This window comes from Oryx dammah, unplaced genomic scaffold (assembly GCF_014754425.2).
Source record: "Oryx dammah isolate SB20612 unplaced genomic scaffold, SCBI_Odam_1.1 HiC_scaffold_25, whole genome shotgun sequence".
Classification (NCBI taxonomy): domain Eukaryota; kingdom Metazoa; phylum Chordata; class Mammalia; order Artiodactyla; family Bovidae; genus Oryx; species Oryx dammah.
This window is the reverse complement of record NW_024070209.1, coordinates 96,695,503-96,711,475: the sequence shown is the minus strand read 5'-3', so window position 1 is coordinate 96,711,475 and position 15,973 is coordinate 96,695,503. Positions and strand designations below refer to the sequence as shown.

Genomic DNA, 15,973 nt, shown 5'->3' with positions numbered 1-15,973 from the left:
GAGCACCTGCAAAGCCAACATTTCCAGAATGCTGTGAGAACTTCTGGGACCAACATAGCAAAGTACCTGAAAGCAGAATGCAGTGAAAACCATGGGCTGTGCAGTCACCATGGTAGCACTATGGGGCGCTGGCTGACCACAGAGGGGCGTATGAGGGCCTGCGCACTAGGTCTACAGTGGGGCCTGACTGAGTCTGCCTGCAGTAGAACGGACAAGCTGCACAGAGTTGGGGACGGCGGTGTTGCCTCCTGAAGGATCTGTAAGAGCTTACCAAGTGGACTCAGGAGTTGGGCAACTGACTTACGAGGGGGTCCCCCGTGGAGATAAGTCCGTGCAAAGACCCAGGGGGCTGGCCCTATCCTAGGCCCCTCAAGTGGCCCAGCTCCACTGCTTCTTCATATGCATGATTCAGTCCAGACTGTGTGCTTTCCAAGGCTCCTGGGTGTGACCAACCCCTTTCCCTCCCACTGAAGGAAGCCCACCAGCATGGAGGGAACAGCAGTGATTTTATCATGGAGATCATTGGAATGCACTATAATTAACTTTTTTTTTTTTTAAGCAAAGCCCTCCCAAATGTTGGTACAGATTGTTGGTAACTGCTTTCTTGTGACTCATCTGACCACTGAGCTTTCCACATGAGGCACATCCTCCATCCTCCCCAGACTAAACACCTGGCTGCGGAAGCTGAAAGGGGCGGGCAGAGGCTGCAGGCCCTCCCCTTTCCTGGTGTTGCGCCAGGCAGGAGGAGAAGGCAGAAGGTCTCTCCAGCCAATCAGCAGAGACCTCCGAGCGCCTGTGCTGAGAGCTTGGAGCAGGGTCTGGTGTAGACGAAACTTCCCTCTTTGCTCTGGCCTGATAGTTCCTTAGGCCCACGGACATCACACAGCCACAGACACCTCTGCAATTAAGGACCTCGGCACTCGCACCCTGGCAGTTTCTAAATATCCCATTCCACAGACTCAGAGCCACCACCTCATCTCGTTGTCCCAGCCGCTGGGTCCGCAGCACGCCCCTCCCCGGGGGGCCGAGGCGGCCGTGGCCACTTATCTGACGCTGCACTCACCAGCTTGTTCCCGGCCAGACGGTAACAGGCTGGCCCCAGGCCAGACCCAGGCCGCTGAGAGCCTGAGTGATGAGGCCCAGGCCGGCTCCTGGCTTCCCTGGCGCCTCACTTGAGTTTTGTCCTGTCTCTGTCTGGCCAGACCTAAGGGCATTTCCATGAGGGTGATGTTTGTGACGAGACCTGGGCCAAATGGCCTTGCCTGTGGCCCTTTTCCCCGGGCGGGGGGTGTGTGTGTGTCCTATGGCCCTCTGCCAGGGGGGTCCAGGGGCAGCTGCTGCCCTCCCTCCCCTCCACTCTTCCTCACACTCACGAGTCCCTGAACTCTTCCTCACCTGCATGCCCTGTGCACGCACGTCAGTCAGATCTGTTAAAGAGGAAGAAGGCTGCAGGGGTCACTCTCTAAAAGTCCCAGGAAAGGACAGCATGGAGCCTCGGCTCTGGCCTGCTCTCAAGGTGGTCCTGGGAGGCCCAGGACACGACCCCTCAGCCCAGCCTGGGCACTGCCATGCACATGCCAGCCCTCCTGCCACAGTGCCATCCTAGGGACTGACCAGAGAAGAAAATAGAGTGTGGCCTCCAGCTGCCACAGGGAAACCGTGTCTAAAATGCATCTTTAAAAACCAAAAGGAGTAGGCATTTCCAGCTCGGTGAAAACATAATCAGCTCGGTTTGTTTTCTCAGTGGATAGAGAATGGACCTTAAAATCATTAAATTTGGGAGCTTGTTAGGAGCCTCTCGGGTCCCCTGGCATAGCCTGCTTGTTCTGGAGTCTGTTGGTGACAGAGCCAGCACTGGTCCCAGGACTTGTAACTTCTAGGATATTAAGGTTCAGAGAGGTTAAGCAACTTAGGGAAGACTACACAGCCTTGGCTCAACCAAAATTCAGACCCAAGTCGCATATTAACGACTCTGGGATACTGGAAACTGCCATGGAAAGCCTGGGGGAAACTGATGTGGATATCATTATATAGATGCTTGACTTGACCTCCAGTGCCAGCTGCCTGGGACCTGATGCTCCATCACAACTTCATGTACTGGGTTCCAGACAGCTCCCCGTAAAAGATCAGCTAGATTTGTGAGGTCTGTTATTAGAACTCGCATGGTTCTGATAACAGAGACATCATCACTGTGAATACAGGATAAAGGAAGTAGACCTAAGCTAGCCTCATACTACAGAGTTTCTAAAACAAGAGAGTCCCCCCGCAGAAAACACAAGATGCGCCTGACTCCCCATCAGTGGACCCAGCTGGAGCCATCGATACCAAGCCTGGGCCAGTTCTCCAGGGTTACTTCTACTCAGCATTCTAATGCCTAGTCTGGAGTCCTGACTTCTTTAAATATGGTAACCCTAAATATATAAAATTCAGTAGCTATGATTTGTTCTTGGGGCCACAACAGGTGGCAATCACTCTGCTTCACAGAGAACACATAGAAATCACCCATCCCTCACAACGGATGATCCCCGGCCATGGAGCCACAGACAGCCCTAACAAGACTTGTTTTCCTAGATGGATTTCTTATATATATAGAGAGAGAGAGACAAAGAGAGAGACAGAGAGATAAAGGCGATTTTAACGTCACCCTGCAGCATGTGGGCTCTTTGTTCTCCAACCAGGGATCGAACCTGGGCATCCTGCATTGGAGGCGTGAACTCTTAACCACTGAACCGCCAGGCAAGTCCCCTCCCTTTATGTTTTATTTCCCCCTACGTACGAGGCAGGAAATATTACGTTCAGTTGTGGTCTAAAACAGAGAACGAGATTGGTCACTCGTGTCTGCCACTCCTTCTGGAGGTCAAGCAATGGGCGCTCCGGTGAGGGCTGCTGGTCCCACACGTGCCAGAGGCCCGGTGGAGGGCTGGAGCGAGGCACTGTGAGGATGGTGAGGGTGTGGCCACCCGGCACGTGGCCTTTGGAGTCACAGAGGCCGCGGGAAAACCCAGCTCGGCTCTCTTGCCTCCAGAGCCTGCACTGTTTTGTTTCTAGAATGTTATTGTTAAACAACATAGGACTCCCTAATTCATTAGTAACGACGTCACCCAGTGATATTTCAAAGAGCATTCTTTGCTAGCTTCTTTATAAACAGATGTCACTTGAGTTTGAGTGGGGTCATCTTCCTCCCAGCTTTGCTTTCTCTGCTCTCCTCTTGGGGCTTCCCAGGTGGCTCAGGAGATGCGGGTTCCATCCGTGGGTTAGGAAGATCACTTGGCGAAGGGACTGACAATCTGCTCCAGTTGCCTGGGAAATCCCACGGACAGCCAAGCCTGGCGGATCGCAGTCCACGGGGTCACAGAGAGTCAGACACAACGGAGCAATTGAGCACGTGTGCTCTCCTCCTGGGGTACCTTGGAGCAGAGCACCACAGCAAGCTCTCCTCTGTTACTCAGGCACGTTCCAGGGAGGACGTTTGGCTAAATCCTGAGGCTGTTTACAGCCCTGGGAGATAAACCATCAACTTGTTATTGTTACAAGTGGTGAGTTGGCATCCTCTGGCCTGGAAATCCCAACAGTTTGGCACTTGGCAGAATGAATGTAATCTAGAAAATCCTGGAGCTCAGAACTCTCTGGCCAGCTCACCAGTCACAGGAAAGGATTGCTCTGATGGATTTATGCAGTGGACTGCATTGTAACCCTGGGATGCTCCCCCAGAAAAAAAACTATAAAGGAGGCAGAATTAAGTTAGCATCATACTTCAGCATCTAGTGGGTCGAGCACTGTTATAAAAGTCCCAGTGGTCTTGGTCAGCATCAAGGAAGGAAGGCAGACGTGAGACTGCCCCAGGGACAATGAGACTACCACCCCACCTCCCCTACAGCACTTCAGATGCCCCTGCGATGACCCTGGAGGAAGAAAAACATTGGATCCTGGTCTCTCATCACAAGATGAGCCAATAAGCTGCAAGGCCTGGAATGCTTTTACGTCATTTTTTTCAAATGAATAAGTGATTTTCCCAGATTTTTCTAATAATTTATGTTAAAATTACTGTACACACAGAGAGAAATTTTGCTAGGAATGTTTAAGTGATAGATAAAATAGTTTTTTTTTTTAATTTCCAAATGTTGAAACCAAGCAATCTTAGATGGCATGCTAGAGTAACATCCAAAAGAACAGAAAATCCAGTCACCTGGCCCTAGTCATGTACATATGTGAGAAATGGGCCATAAAGAAAGCTGAGCATCTTGAATTGTGCTGGAGAAAACTCTTGAGTCTCTTGGACTGCAAGGAGATCGAACCAGTCCGTCCTAAAGGAAATCAACCCTGAATATTCATTGGAAGGACTGATGCTGAAGCTGAAGCTCCAATGCTTTGGCCACCTGCTGCCAAGAGCCCACTCACCAGATGGGACCCTGATGCTGGTAAAAATTGAAGGCAAAAGGAGAAGATGGGGACAGAGAAGGAAATGGTTAGATAGCATCACTGATTCAACGGGCGTGAATCTGAGTAAACTCTGGGAGATAGTGAAGGGTAGGGAAGCCTGGTGTGCTGCAGTGCACGGAGTCGCAAAGAGTCAGACACGACTTGGCGACCGAATACCACCACCATCCTGAGCATGAAGTGCGGGCATCCTACTTCGGGCTGTCTAGGCTTCCCCAGAAAACAGGTTTCATTTCTCAAGGTTTGATCTGGATGCTAATTATCCTCTGCTGTGGAGCAGTCCCTGCTGCTGGATGGGTTTATTATTACTGATTCTCAAACTGGAAAAAAACCAGAATGAAGCTGACAAGGGAGCACAGTGGTGAGAGGACGGGAGGCAGGGAGAGGTGAGGGTGGCGAGAGGTGATGCTAGGCGCTGAGCTGGGTCAGCACATGATCACTGCCCTGAGAAGGCAGTAGGAAGAACCAGGGCATGGAAAGCAGACGTGGAATCCCCACATCCTCCACTTCCCAGTCATGGGACTGCTCCAAACCGGGCCTTGTGAGTCTAAAATAAGAGTGTGTGAAGCACCCAGCAAGTGAAAGGCTCTACATCCATGGCAGTCATCCTTCTGACTCCAGTAAAGACAGACATTTAAGGCTCTATGGGAACCCCGAGGACTGAGTAGCTCTTCCAGAGGTGAGGGCAGGCTTCCTGGAGGAGGGCTGAGGACCAGGCAGATAGCTCTCAGAACCACTGCCCCGATAGTCAAGAAACCAGGAAGATCAGGCTTGGTGCTGAACAGATGTCCTGTGCTCAGAAAGAGGAAAAAGGATGAAGTACAGGAATTGCGTGCCTACCAGTTGGTGGTATGTGGTCAAACCCCAGTGAAATTATATACAGAAAAGTTTATGAAGAGGGGTGTGTGGCATGGGGAAAAGTGAAAGGTGATCAACGAAAGCGAACAAGGTTCTCTAGGAACAAGCCTGTAAACTAATTCCCTCTCTTGGGAAGGGTGAACAGGGTGGCCAACATAGGAAAAGGGCATCCATCCAGGACCTGTGGGGTCGTAGTCAGGGGTCTACAGAGCTCCTCCACAAGGTGCCCTGGGAAGGCTCTCATCGCTGCAGCCAGGGGGTCCAGAGCTTCACCCCACCAGTCTGGGGAGCCTTAAGGAGCTGCTCTGAACCCAGAGAACCCCCCACAGCCCCTCCTAATCTGACTTCTTTTCTTTTTGAAATCGATTTGAGGTCCCCATCTGTCCCCTGCCCAAGGGTACTGGTGGACACCCAGGAGTGGACGCTGTGCTTTTCAAAGTGTTCTCTGGGAAGCAGTGCTGCTTATCTGTCTATCCTGAGGTCAAACAGGCGAAATGGAATCCCTTCAGGCTCTTCCTGGGCCCCAGGGGCTCTTGTTTGGGGAGGTCTCGGAACATACCAAGTGCACTGAAATATACCCACCTTGCACCTCCAATGTAACTTTTACTGTAAAAATTTTGAAAAGAAATTTTTTAATAATTTAGCATTTGAAAGTATTTGGCCAAGAGCAGCGCAATTAATTTATAGTTGGTTCTGAGTTCTCGGCAAACATCAGGCATGTTGAGGAATTCTTGGGGAAGTGAGAAAAAGCTAACCTACAAATTGTTTTCAAAAGTAATAACATTTTTGAAGAATAAATTTAATGGACTTGACAAGATGTTACACTTTGTAGAAATTTAATTGTATGCTTGTAAATTTGGACTTAGCCCTTTTTTCCCCCCCATATTTTAGAGTTAACACATTTTTTTAGGCCTGAAACGCTTTTCATAAGCTCCTGAAAAGCATGTCAGCCCCAGGCAGCGGGCTCTGTGTCCGAGGACAGCAGGCACAAGCGTCTGGACTCTTTCCCCAAAAGAACCAGAAACGGTCCTCAGAGGGTCACTGCTGGGGCGGGTGCTACAGGAGCTTGGCCAGGACGGCTTTGGTAATGTACCAGCTGTTCTGTGTTAGGTCATTGTTTTGTGCTCTGGTTCACTGAAAAGTGGTGACTGACGGAGAATATAGCTGTTCACAAATGAAGTATGGTTTCCCCAGCTGTCTGTATGCGTGAGACTTGGGCAGCACCCGCTCTCCACATCTGGGTGTCAGCTCTCCGGCCTCACCTGGGACGCCAGACAGGTCCTGACACTGGGCGGGGGCCGGACTCACACCTAAGCAGTCCACGTGTCCTGGCGCTCAGATGATTGAGTGGAATATTCCAGATCCAATTTCAACAACTAGTCATTTCTCCTGTTAGAAAACCATTTTCAGAGAGTGGCCAAAAGACCTGGAGGCAGACCATCTGTGAGAATAATAGGGACCAGCACACGGTTCTCACGTAAGAGCAGTGCTTCCTGGGGAAGCCCCTCCCAGGGCCCATGCATGGACTAGGACAGCCCAGAACTTTCCCCTCAGGCCACGGGCTCCTCTGCATGGGCTCAGGTGGCCCAGTCTGGAGACATGGGGTAGAGACGCCTGGCAGGCTGCGGGCCGGCAGCTTGGTCTAGGCCAGCTCACGGCCGGGAAGGGCTCTGCCCTCTCCCCAAGCCTCAGGGCACCACAGAGAAGAGCCATAGAGGTCCGATGTCCACCCACTTCTTAGCTCCTGGCCTCGGCCGGTCAGCCTGGTCAGATCTTCATGGGCCACGTTCCCCTGGTGGAGGGGTGACTGTGTTGAAAACTGATGCAGGTGGTGAGCCCACTTCTCCACTGGGGCCTGGGTGGGCGAGTCAGGCTGAAGCTGGTCTGCCTCAGACCCACAGGGAGGACACTGGGACTAAGACTAAGAAGTCACCTGGGGGTCTCGGCTGACTGCGGGCTAAAATCCAGCTTCACAGAGAGGCCCCACTGTTGGGGGTGCTGAGCCCCAGATGGGCCAGTGATATGTGGCTCCTGGCTTCCTGGGAGGCGAGGAACCCCAGTGAGGAGGAAGGGAGTGGGAGGGCACTTAGGGCCCCAAACCTGAAGACCTCCAATGCTCACCAGGCCCTGGGACTTGGGGGCCCGAGACTCGTCTGCTCTATGCTCCCACGGCCAACATCCCTTCTCCCCGAGGCCTTCCGACTCCAGGGCCCGTGTGCCCTCCACGCCTCGTGCTGCTCCTCCAGGGAACCGCGCAGACTCCGCCCAGCCAGGGCACTTCTCTTCACGTGGAATGTTCTGGTCACAGCTCCGCCAAGAGCGTAAATACGGTCTTTATAGAGAGAAGGCTGGGGCGCTCCCTGCACTCAGAGCCTCAGGGCCGCCGAGTTAGTGTTGGCCTGGCACTCCGGGCAGGGCTGCCCTTTCAGAAGGAGAGCCAAGTGAAACACCACTGGGCACTCTGCGCTCTCTAAGGAGAGCCCCGCCCACCGCACGCCAAAGATGCAGCTTCATTGACAAAAAAAGGTTTCCATTCTTCATCCCAATGCTTCTTTGTGGCCCTCTCCACTGAAATTCTGACTTTTACAATACGCCTTTATGGAAAACGTCTATCAGTAAATAAACTTACACTTAGTCTTGGGAATCAAAAAAGCAAATCCAATCGCTTGTTTGGGGTAGACAGCTCTAAAACTACCAGCTTTCAACTGTCAAAGGAAAGGAAACTCGCACCCTCTCTGGCAGCTGCCCTGGTCGGCCTTGCGCTGGGTGCTGTCTTCCAGAGACCCTCAGAACAGTAAGGTCCTTTCTCTCTGATTACAGAAGAGGAGGTGGAGGCTCAGTGAGGACCTGCTCAAAGTCATACAGTGAGGAGATGCGGCCACCAAGCTTTGAGCCAAGGGCTCCCGTCCCAGGCACACAGATATCTGAGTCAAAGTCTGACACCTCGTCGAGTCCTTCACGATGATGTCATGTACGTGCTCGGGTGCTCAGTCGTGCCCAACTCTGGGTGACCCCATGGACTGTAGCCCACCAGGCTTCTCTGTCCCTGGGGTTCTCCCGGCAAGAACACTGGAGTGGGAGCCACGTCCTCCTCCAGACACCACGCACACATACCAGTTATAGGTTTCTCATCAGAGGCGGGTGTCTTGACTCTGTCATTTTAATGCAGCTACACGACAATCTCCCTGCTGCTGTTTTTCTGCTCCTTTATCATTTTATTGCTGCCAACATTTCAATGCCAAGTATTTTCCCGACTAATTTTCGTCCACCATTTAATTTACTGACCCTTGCCCTGGTGCCTTTAAGAAGAAAAGGGAATGTGTTTGAATGCAGGAGCTCTTCTAGAGCTCTGCAGGGGTGTCTGAGGAATCACTGTCTGGAATGGGAGGTCACACTCTGGATGGGAGGTCCTCAGGGTCATGTGAAGTGCAGCACGCAGGGGACACATGGAGATCTATTTCAGTAACTGCAGAAAATACTAAACATGTCTACACTATTTTACAGTTACCCCATGACTTTAGAAAGCATGCCATACCTACAAGACTTAAAGGAAAGAATTGCTAGGTTTGCCTTTTTTTAAAAAAGAGGAGGTGGTCCAGTGGTCAAGAATCCACCTGCCAATGCAGGGGACACAGGTTCGATCCCCTGTCTGGGAAGATTCCGCATGCCACGGAGCAACTAAGCCCGTGCACCACAACCATTAAGCCCTTGCACCCTACAGCCTGTGCTCCGAATCAAGAGAAGCCGCCGCAATGAGAAGCCGGAGCACTGCAACTAGAGAGCAGAGCCTGCTCGCCGCAACCAGAGAAGAGCCCGAGTACAGCAAGGGAGAGCTAGTGTGGCCATAAATAAATAAACACAAATCTAGGAAATGGCACCCCGCTCCAAGACTCTTGCCTGGAGAATCCCATGGACGCAGGAGCCTGGTGTGCTACAGTCCATAGGGTCGCTAAGGGTCGGACACGACTGAGCGTCTTCACTTTCATGCATTGGAGATGGAAATGGCAACCCACTCCAGTGTTCTTGCCTGGAGAATCCCAGGGATGGGGGAGCCTGGTGGGCTGCCTAGTCTTTGGGGTCGCACAGAGTCGGACACGACTGAAGCGACTTAGCAACAGCAGCAGCAGCAGCAATGGTAAAAATAAATCAACAAAAAACATTTTAAAAAAGAAAAGGAAGGCTGATATGTCATAAGAAACAATGAAACAGTTAAAATAGTTATAAAACAGGCAAAGGACACTGAAACGTAAACACAGAAGAAAAATCAAGAAAGATTTTAAAAGGCACAACACTTTGACAAAGAACTGTAAGTTCTTATTTTCTTAGCCTGGCTGAGGGGCAACGATTAAGACGAGTGTAGGACACGACTGAAGCGACTTAGCAGCAGCAGCAGCAGCAGCAGCAGGAACACAGAGAGAACTCAGCCAGGCCCCTGCCCTGCAGTCCAATCTGCTCAAGGAGCAGGAAGAGGACTTCCGGATGTGGGCTCTGGACACCACCCGGGTGCAGGTACCGCACCTTCCCCCTACCGGCCACGTGACCTCGGGAGTGTCACCCAAGGTCCCCATGCTCCAGTGTCTTCATCTGTGGAGGGGGGGGAGCCTACCTGCAGGTGTGTCAGGAAGATCGCAGGTATGAATGCATGGATGGGGCACGTAGTAAATACCCAGCAGTGGTGGCTAGTAGAAATATTTTAGTATTACTTTCACTCCAGTCAAGCCTCTCTTAGCTCCAAGGTTGTACAATCTGGGGTTTGGAGGTTCATTTACCTTCTAATTATCAGCAGAATTGTGTGTCTTTCTGGATAGAGGATCTGGAGCATCTTCCAAATGTTTAAAAGGACTGGTGGCCCCGAAACATTTAAAAACATGCGCCTCTTAAAAAAAAAAAAAAGACAACAGCCTTTTGGAGAAATGTCAAAGGCAAAGCTGGAACTGCTCCTGGAACCCAGACAGGTAGCGCAGGTGGGAGCCACGAGGCTGACTGCCCCCACCCCCTGGGCCTCAAAGACTCTCCCCGTGTGGCACCCCCGCCTTCCAAGCCGGCCTTTCAGCCGGAGGATCCGTGGGACCTGCTGCAGCTCTTCAGAGAGAGGAAGAGGCCCGGCTGCTTGTCTGCCGTGGGTGCTGTTCTGCAGGCTGCTGGACCTTCTGTCACCCGCTTTCACGCCCAACAGGCTCACTTGCGCATCTGACTCGGTGTTGAGCTGGGAGGCCTCCCATCCCTGCTCCGCGCTCCGCTCCAGCTGCCGGGGACAGACTCCCATTCTCTGCCTGGGTCCCCAGGGCTGGGGGCTGAACACAACACATTTTTTCTTTTTCTCCGTCATGAATGTTCTTTCTGGAGGTGCGGGCTCCCCTTCTCGGGATGGAAGAGGCACAAGGCAAAGGAGGAGGTAGCTGTTGGTGTTGTATGTGCTACAGGGCGGGTGCTTGGAACCAAGAGGGCTGGCCGGCGGGTAAATGGGTGAGCAGCTGCTCCCTGGAGGATGCAGGGAGGGGGTCAGCGGTCAGCGGTGAGTGCCCACCTTTCTTCTCGGTGCTGCTTCTTGGCACAGAGGGTGAAAAAGGCAGTCTGTGCCCTGCCATCAGGTTCCAGGTGGGGATGCTCACGCACTGTCATGAGGCCTCAGGAAAGGCCCACCTGAGGGTCCGACAGAGACCACACCCAACCTCATCCTGCTTAACCATCACAGAGGACTAATCCAGCCCCATCACTGCCAGGAGGGCACCTGAGAAGTCTGATCAACACGGGAAAAGCTACATACACCTGCCACTTGTGCCTGTCCACAAGCAGAAAGGACTCGATCCAGGGAATGCAGGTCGAGAGAAGGCTTCCACCGCCCAGCACAGGACCTGCCGAGGCCAGGACTCAATATTAACAGTTGTTGAACAAACAAATGCACAAATGGAACAAGATGGATTTTTCTTAGGAGTTTTGGTCTGAACCATTCTCAGTTTAGGACTGCTTTGAAGAGAAGTTGAAGCTGTGTGTGGTGATATTATTTAAAAATACATAGCTCAGTGGCTAGGTCCTGAAAAATATCTGAAGTTTCCTCAGATCAATTAGAATGAATCCAGTTTACTTGGCTCCTAGTGACTCGGGTTTGTGCCCTTTTGCGGACATGACTAACGTTCAAACATGGGAAACCACTGCCAGGGGAAGTGGGGGAGACGTGAAAGACCTCTCACAGTGACCCCACCTACCCTGACCTGGCTGCCCAAGCTCAGGGAAGTCACAGGTCACAGAACCCCTCTGGTCTCAGTTTCAGAAAAGCCATGTATTGGGACGGGCTGGACACCATCCTTTAAGCTCATGGACCTTAAAACGTGAGCTCTGAGTGCCTTGGTCCTTGGTGAGCTTGCTCTAGAATATACTGATAGAGCTAAACAGAAATGTTTTTGTTGTTCAGTTGCTAAGTCGTGTCGGACTCTTAGTGACCCCATGGACTGTAGCACGGCAGGCTTCCCCTGTCCTTCACTGTCTCCTGGAGTTTGGTCCCTTGAGTTGGTGATACTATCCAAATATTTCATCCTCTGCCACCCCCTTCTCCTCCTGCCCTCAATCTTTCCCAGAAAGAAAGTGAAAGTGAAAGTCGCTCAGTAGTGTCTGACTCTTTGCAACCCCATGGACTATACAGTTCTTGGACTTATCCAAGCCAGAATACTGGAATGGGTAGCCCTTCCCTTCTCCAGGAGATCTTTCCAACCCAGGGATCGAACCCAGGTCTCCTGCATTGCAGGCTGATTCTTTACCAGCTGAGCCACAAGGGAAGCCCAAGAATACTGGAGTGGGTAGCCTATCCCCTCTCCAGGAGATCTTCCTGACCCAGGAATCAAACTGGCGTCTCCTACACTGCAGGCAGATTCTTTACCAACTGAGCTATCAGGGAAGCCCAATCTTTCTCAGAATCAGGGACTTTTCCAATGAGTTGGCTCTTCTCATCAGATGGCCAAAGTATTGGAGCTTCAGCATCAGTCCTTCCAATGTTTCCCTGGTGGCTCAGATGGTAAAGAATCTGCCTTCAATGCAGGAGACCTGGGTTCAGTCCCTGGATTGGGAAGATCTCCTGGAGAAGGAATGACAACCCACCCCAGTATTCTTGCCTGAGAAATCTATGGAGAGAGGAGCCTGAGGGGCTATAGTCCATGGGGTTGCAAAGAGTCAGACACAACTGAGCAATGAACAAAAACTTAAGTGCCCCCCAAAGATATCTGGAGGCCAGGGTCTGAATCCCAGAAATGTCCCAAAATTTCTGGCTACAGGTTCTGGGCACCACTGGGGCCCCTGTGACCCAGCAGAAGTTCACTTACTAAAGCCTGCAGCAACTGTCCCCAAGCACGGTCGCTGGGAATGCTGGTGTGGAGTCAGCCAGGCCAGGAAGGGCAGCGAGCCAGGCTCACTGGCCAGGCGGAGCCCCACCAGGTGCTGACAGACGCTGCTGCCCCTCAGCAGGCTCACATATCCTTCTGCCAATAAAACAACTTAGAAAAATCACTCCCGGAATTGCACACAAATATCCCAGCCATCCATACAGTTCCATGAGGTAAACATAAGCTGCCTCTACAGAAGAGGGAAACAGAGGGGTTGGCAAGTAAGGAAGCTCGGCCAACCACACCATGTGGGAGTCAGGGGTGAAAGTGTGTGCAGAACCCAAGTGTCCGGACCCCCAAGTCCTGGGTTCTTGTCTTTACATCACGTTACTTCTCAAACTCACAAACCCAAAGCAGTGCCCTGCAGGCCTGTGGCTTCCAGCCAGAGCCCGGCCCGGGGCTGTGCTGCTCCGGGTGCAGCCAGCGGTGGAGGGGTGGGAGTGGAGAGGGGAGGATGTGACTCGGGGGCCAGGTGACAGGGCAGTCCGTGACGCATGCACACCTGTGTCCCCAGGCCCATGGAGAGACTGCCTGCAGGCCCTGGAAGATGGCCATGACACCAGCTCCATCTACCTGGTGAAGCCAGAGAACACCAACCGCCTCATGCAGGTGTGGTGCGACCAGAGACACGACCCCGGGGGCTGGACAGTCATCCAGAGGCGCCTGGACGGCTCGGTCAACTTCTTCCGGAACTGGGAGACATACAAGGTGAGGACACCCCCCCAACACACACAGAGCGCCAGAGCCCTCCGAGGGAGGCCTGTGTGGCCCCGAGGGAGGTGGACCCTGACAGAGCCAGCAGGTGGGGAGGACCGGCTGCTCCTCCCCTGCCCCACCGACAACTGCTGCAGGGTACAGAGTGAGGGGTCCAGACCACGAAAGCCCCACGGACAGGGCAGGATGTGAGGAGCACTGTGGTCCCAGCTGGGGCTCCCGGGGAAGACCTGCCCTCGGAGCCCAGAAAGGGCAGGGCCTGAGGCTCCAGGGCCCTGGGAGGATCTCCCACACGGCCTGCTGTAGGGAACTGCGGAGATATTGGGTCCTAGCCCCAGGGTTCAGCCTCAGGGCTCCCAATTCCCAGGAAGCTGAGCGCTCCTCCTCCTTCTGGAGGAGAGGCTGAAGGCTCCGCCCACTCCTGGCTTCCTCTTCTGAACAAAGAGGCAGTACTGAGGACACCCCGGCAGGCAGGTGCTTCTGTTCATCACCTCCTTACTCTCAGGCCAGCCCCGGTGGGGAGAAGCTGGCCTGGACCCAGTTTAGGGATGAAACGTCTGCACAGACAGGAGCAGGCAGAGCAGTGAATACAGCCGAGGCACAGCCTCGAAGCCCACATGCTGACCAGCACCAGGGTCACAGCACCCACACGAGGCTCCGCGGGCCCCACTCCTGCCTTGCCTGTCCTCCAACCCGCCTCCTGACCAGCCTGTGCCCTTTGCTTCCTCCTCTTTCTCCACTGCCTCCTAGCTGAGAGGTTCTTAAAGACTCACTTCCCTAACTCCTTCCATCTCCTTCCACGTTCCCTTCCTCAGAGCAGTTGGCACAGGGGTCACATCTGGGCTCTTGGCTCAAATCCTGGCTCACGTACTCTGCGACTCTGGGCCTCTCTGGGCCTCAGTCCACCCACTCGAGGGAGGACACTGAGAGTGCCCCGCTCACAGAGCTGGCGTGAAGATTAAGAAAATAACCTATGAAAAGTTCTGATAAGAGTGCCAGCACATCGTTAAGTCCTTACCAAACACTAGCTATTACTATCATTAACAAGTTCAGCTATTTCCAAGACTTCAAGTGGCCACCACCTGGCCAATGACTCTCAAAACTATATGGAAAAATGGTAATATATCCACTGGATTCTAGACCTAGGAGGGATCATGCCTTTGTCAGAGGTCACATCTGTGCTTTAGTTTATAAGAGACTCTTACACACAGCCCCTCCCCAGAGAAAGGAACGGAAACTCAGAGAAGGTAAGGGAATTGCCCAAGGAACTCATGTTGCAAGCCTACTGTGTGCTAAGCTCTCAATTTACCAGGTTACATGTGTCCCTAGAGCAACCCTGCAGGATGGGTAACGTAGAGGAACCCATGTTCACACACTGCCCAGCACGACACAGGCGCTCTCTCAATGGTCTTGAGTGATGCCTGACTGAGGCTGAGAACATGCAAAGTGACTCATCAAGTGACAGCCAGGTGGGGAAAGCAAGGGATTAGATGCAGGCCTGCCTTCTGCTCTGCCTGCTTCCGAGACCCCGCGCCCGGCACTGAGCAGCCGACAGCTGGGCCCAGCTGGCTGAGCACACTGCGTATTCCTCACTGATGCTCTCCCGCATTTTCCCCAGCAAGGGTTTGGGAACATTGACGGCGAGTACTGGCTGGGCCTGGAGAACATTTACTGGCTGACGAACCAAGGCAACTACAAGCTGCTGGTGACCATGGAGGACTGGTCAGGCCGCAAGGTCTTTGCAGAGTATGCCAGCTTCCGCCTGGAGCCTGAGAGCGAGTATTACAAGCTGCGGCTGGGGCGCTACCATGGCAACGCTGGCGACTCCTTCACCTGGCACAACGGCAAGCAGTTCACCACCCTGGACAGAGACCACGATGTCTACACAGGTAGGAGCAGTGGGGTCACTGGCAGGTGAAGGGCCGGGGAAAGCGATCAAAGCCCAGCCTCTGACTCCCAGGCCTGAGAACAGGACCATCCCAGGGCCCAGCTGCCCAACTCTGTTCCCATCCCCTGAAGGTCTACTCCTCCGCCCTCTGCCCACAGATCCCCTTCACAAGGCTGGGTCAGCGTGGCATTTACAGAAAGGGGAAGGTACAGAGGTCCCCGAATGACACACTGGAGGGCCACTCTGGGCCAAGCTGGACATTGCGCTGGGCTGTGCACAGTGTCACTCCCTGCCTGAGCACCGGAGTTGGGGCCACGCAGCCTTCGGAACAAGGCTGCCCCGCCTCCACGCCCGAGTGCCTCCCAGTTCCTCTGGGCCTGTTGCCACATCTGGAAATGAGGACACGCCTAGCGGGCCGGGGGTGAGAAGCGGGTGAGAAGGTGAGAGTGCGCCTGCAGTGCTCTGCCTGGGACTCGGGAGACTTGGGCTCTGAGCGGGGACAGTCTCTCAGGTGATCTGTTCGTGCAGCGCTGTGGGGAGCTACTGAGAGGAAACCAAGCAGGAGGGACGAATCCATCTGCCCAAGACTGCAGGCCTCAGGGCCGGATCTTTAGTAAATAAAAAGCTAGAGAGAAAACAGAAACCCCTGAGGAGCACACACAGCCCGGCCCCGGAGCCAGACATCAAATCCCCCGCCTGCATC

General features: G+C 53.3%; 2 protein-coding genes across 4 annotated transcripts in view; one reads left to right on the top strand and one right to left on the bottom strand.

The window, feature by feature from the left end:
• Positions 1 to 15,973, bottom strand: part of RALGPS1 (Ral GEF with PH domain and SH3 binding motif 1) — a 295,391-nt gene that overhangs the window by 119,801 nt on the left and 159,617 nt on the right. The window lies entirely within an intron of this gene.
• Positions 1 to 15,973, top strand: part of ANGPTL2 (angiopoietin like 2) — a 36,240-nt gene that overhangs the window by 16,831 nt on the left and 3,436 nt on the right. The window contains exons 3-4 of the mRNA XM_040225154.1: positions 13,183 to 13,376; positions 15,001 to 15,271. Coding sequence (XP_040081088.1) covers positions 13,183 to 13,376; positions 15,001 to 15,271 — 465 coding nt within the window. The remainder of the gene's footprint in view (positions 1 to 13,182; positions 13,377 to 15,000; positions 15,272 to 15,973) is intronic.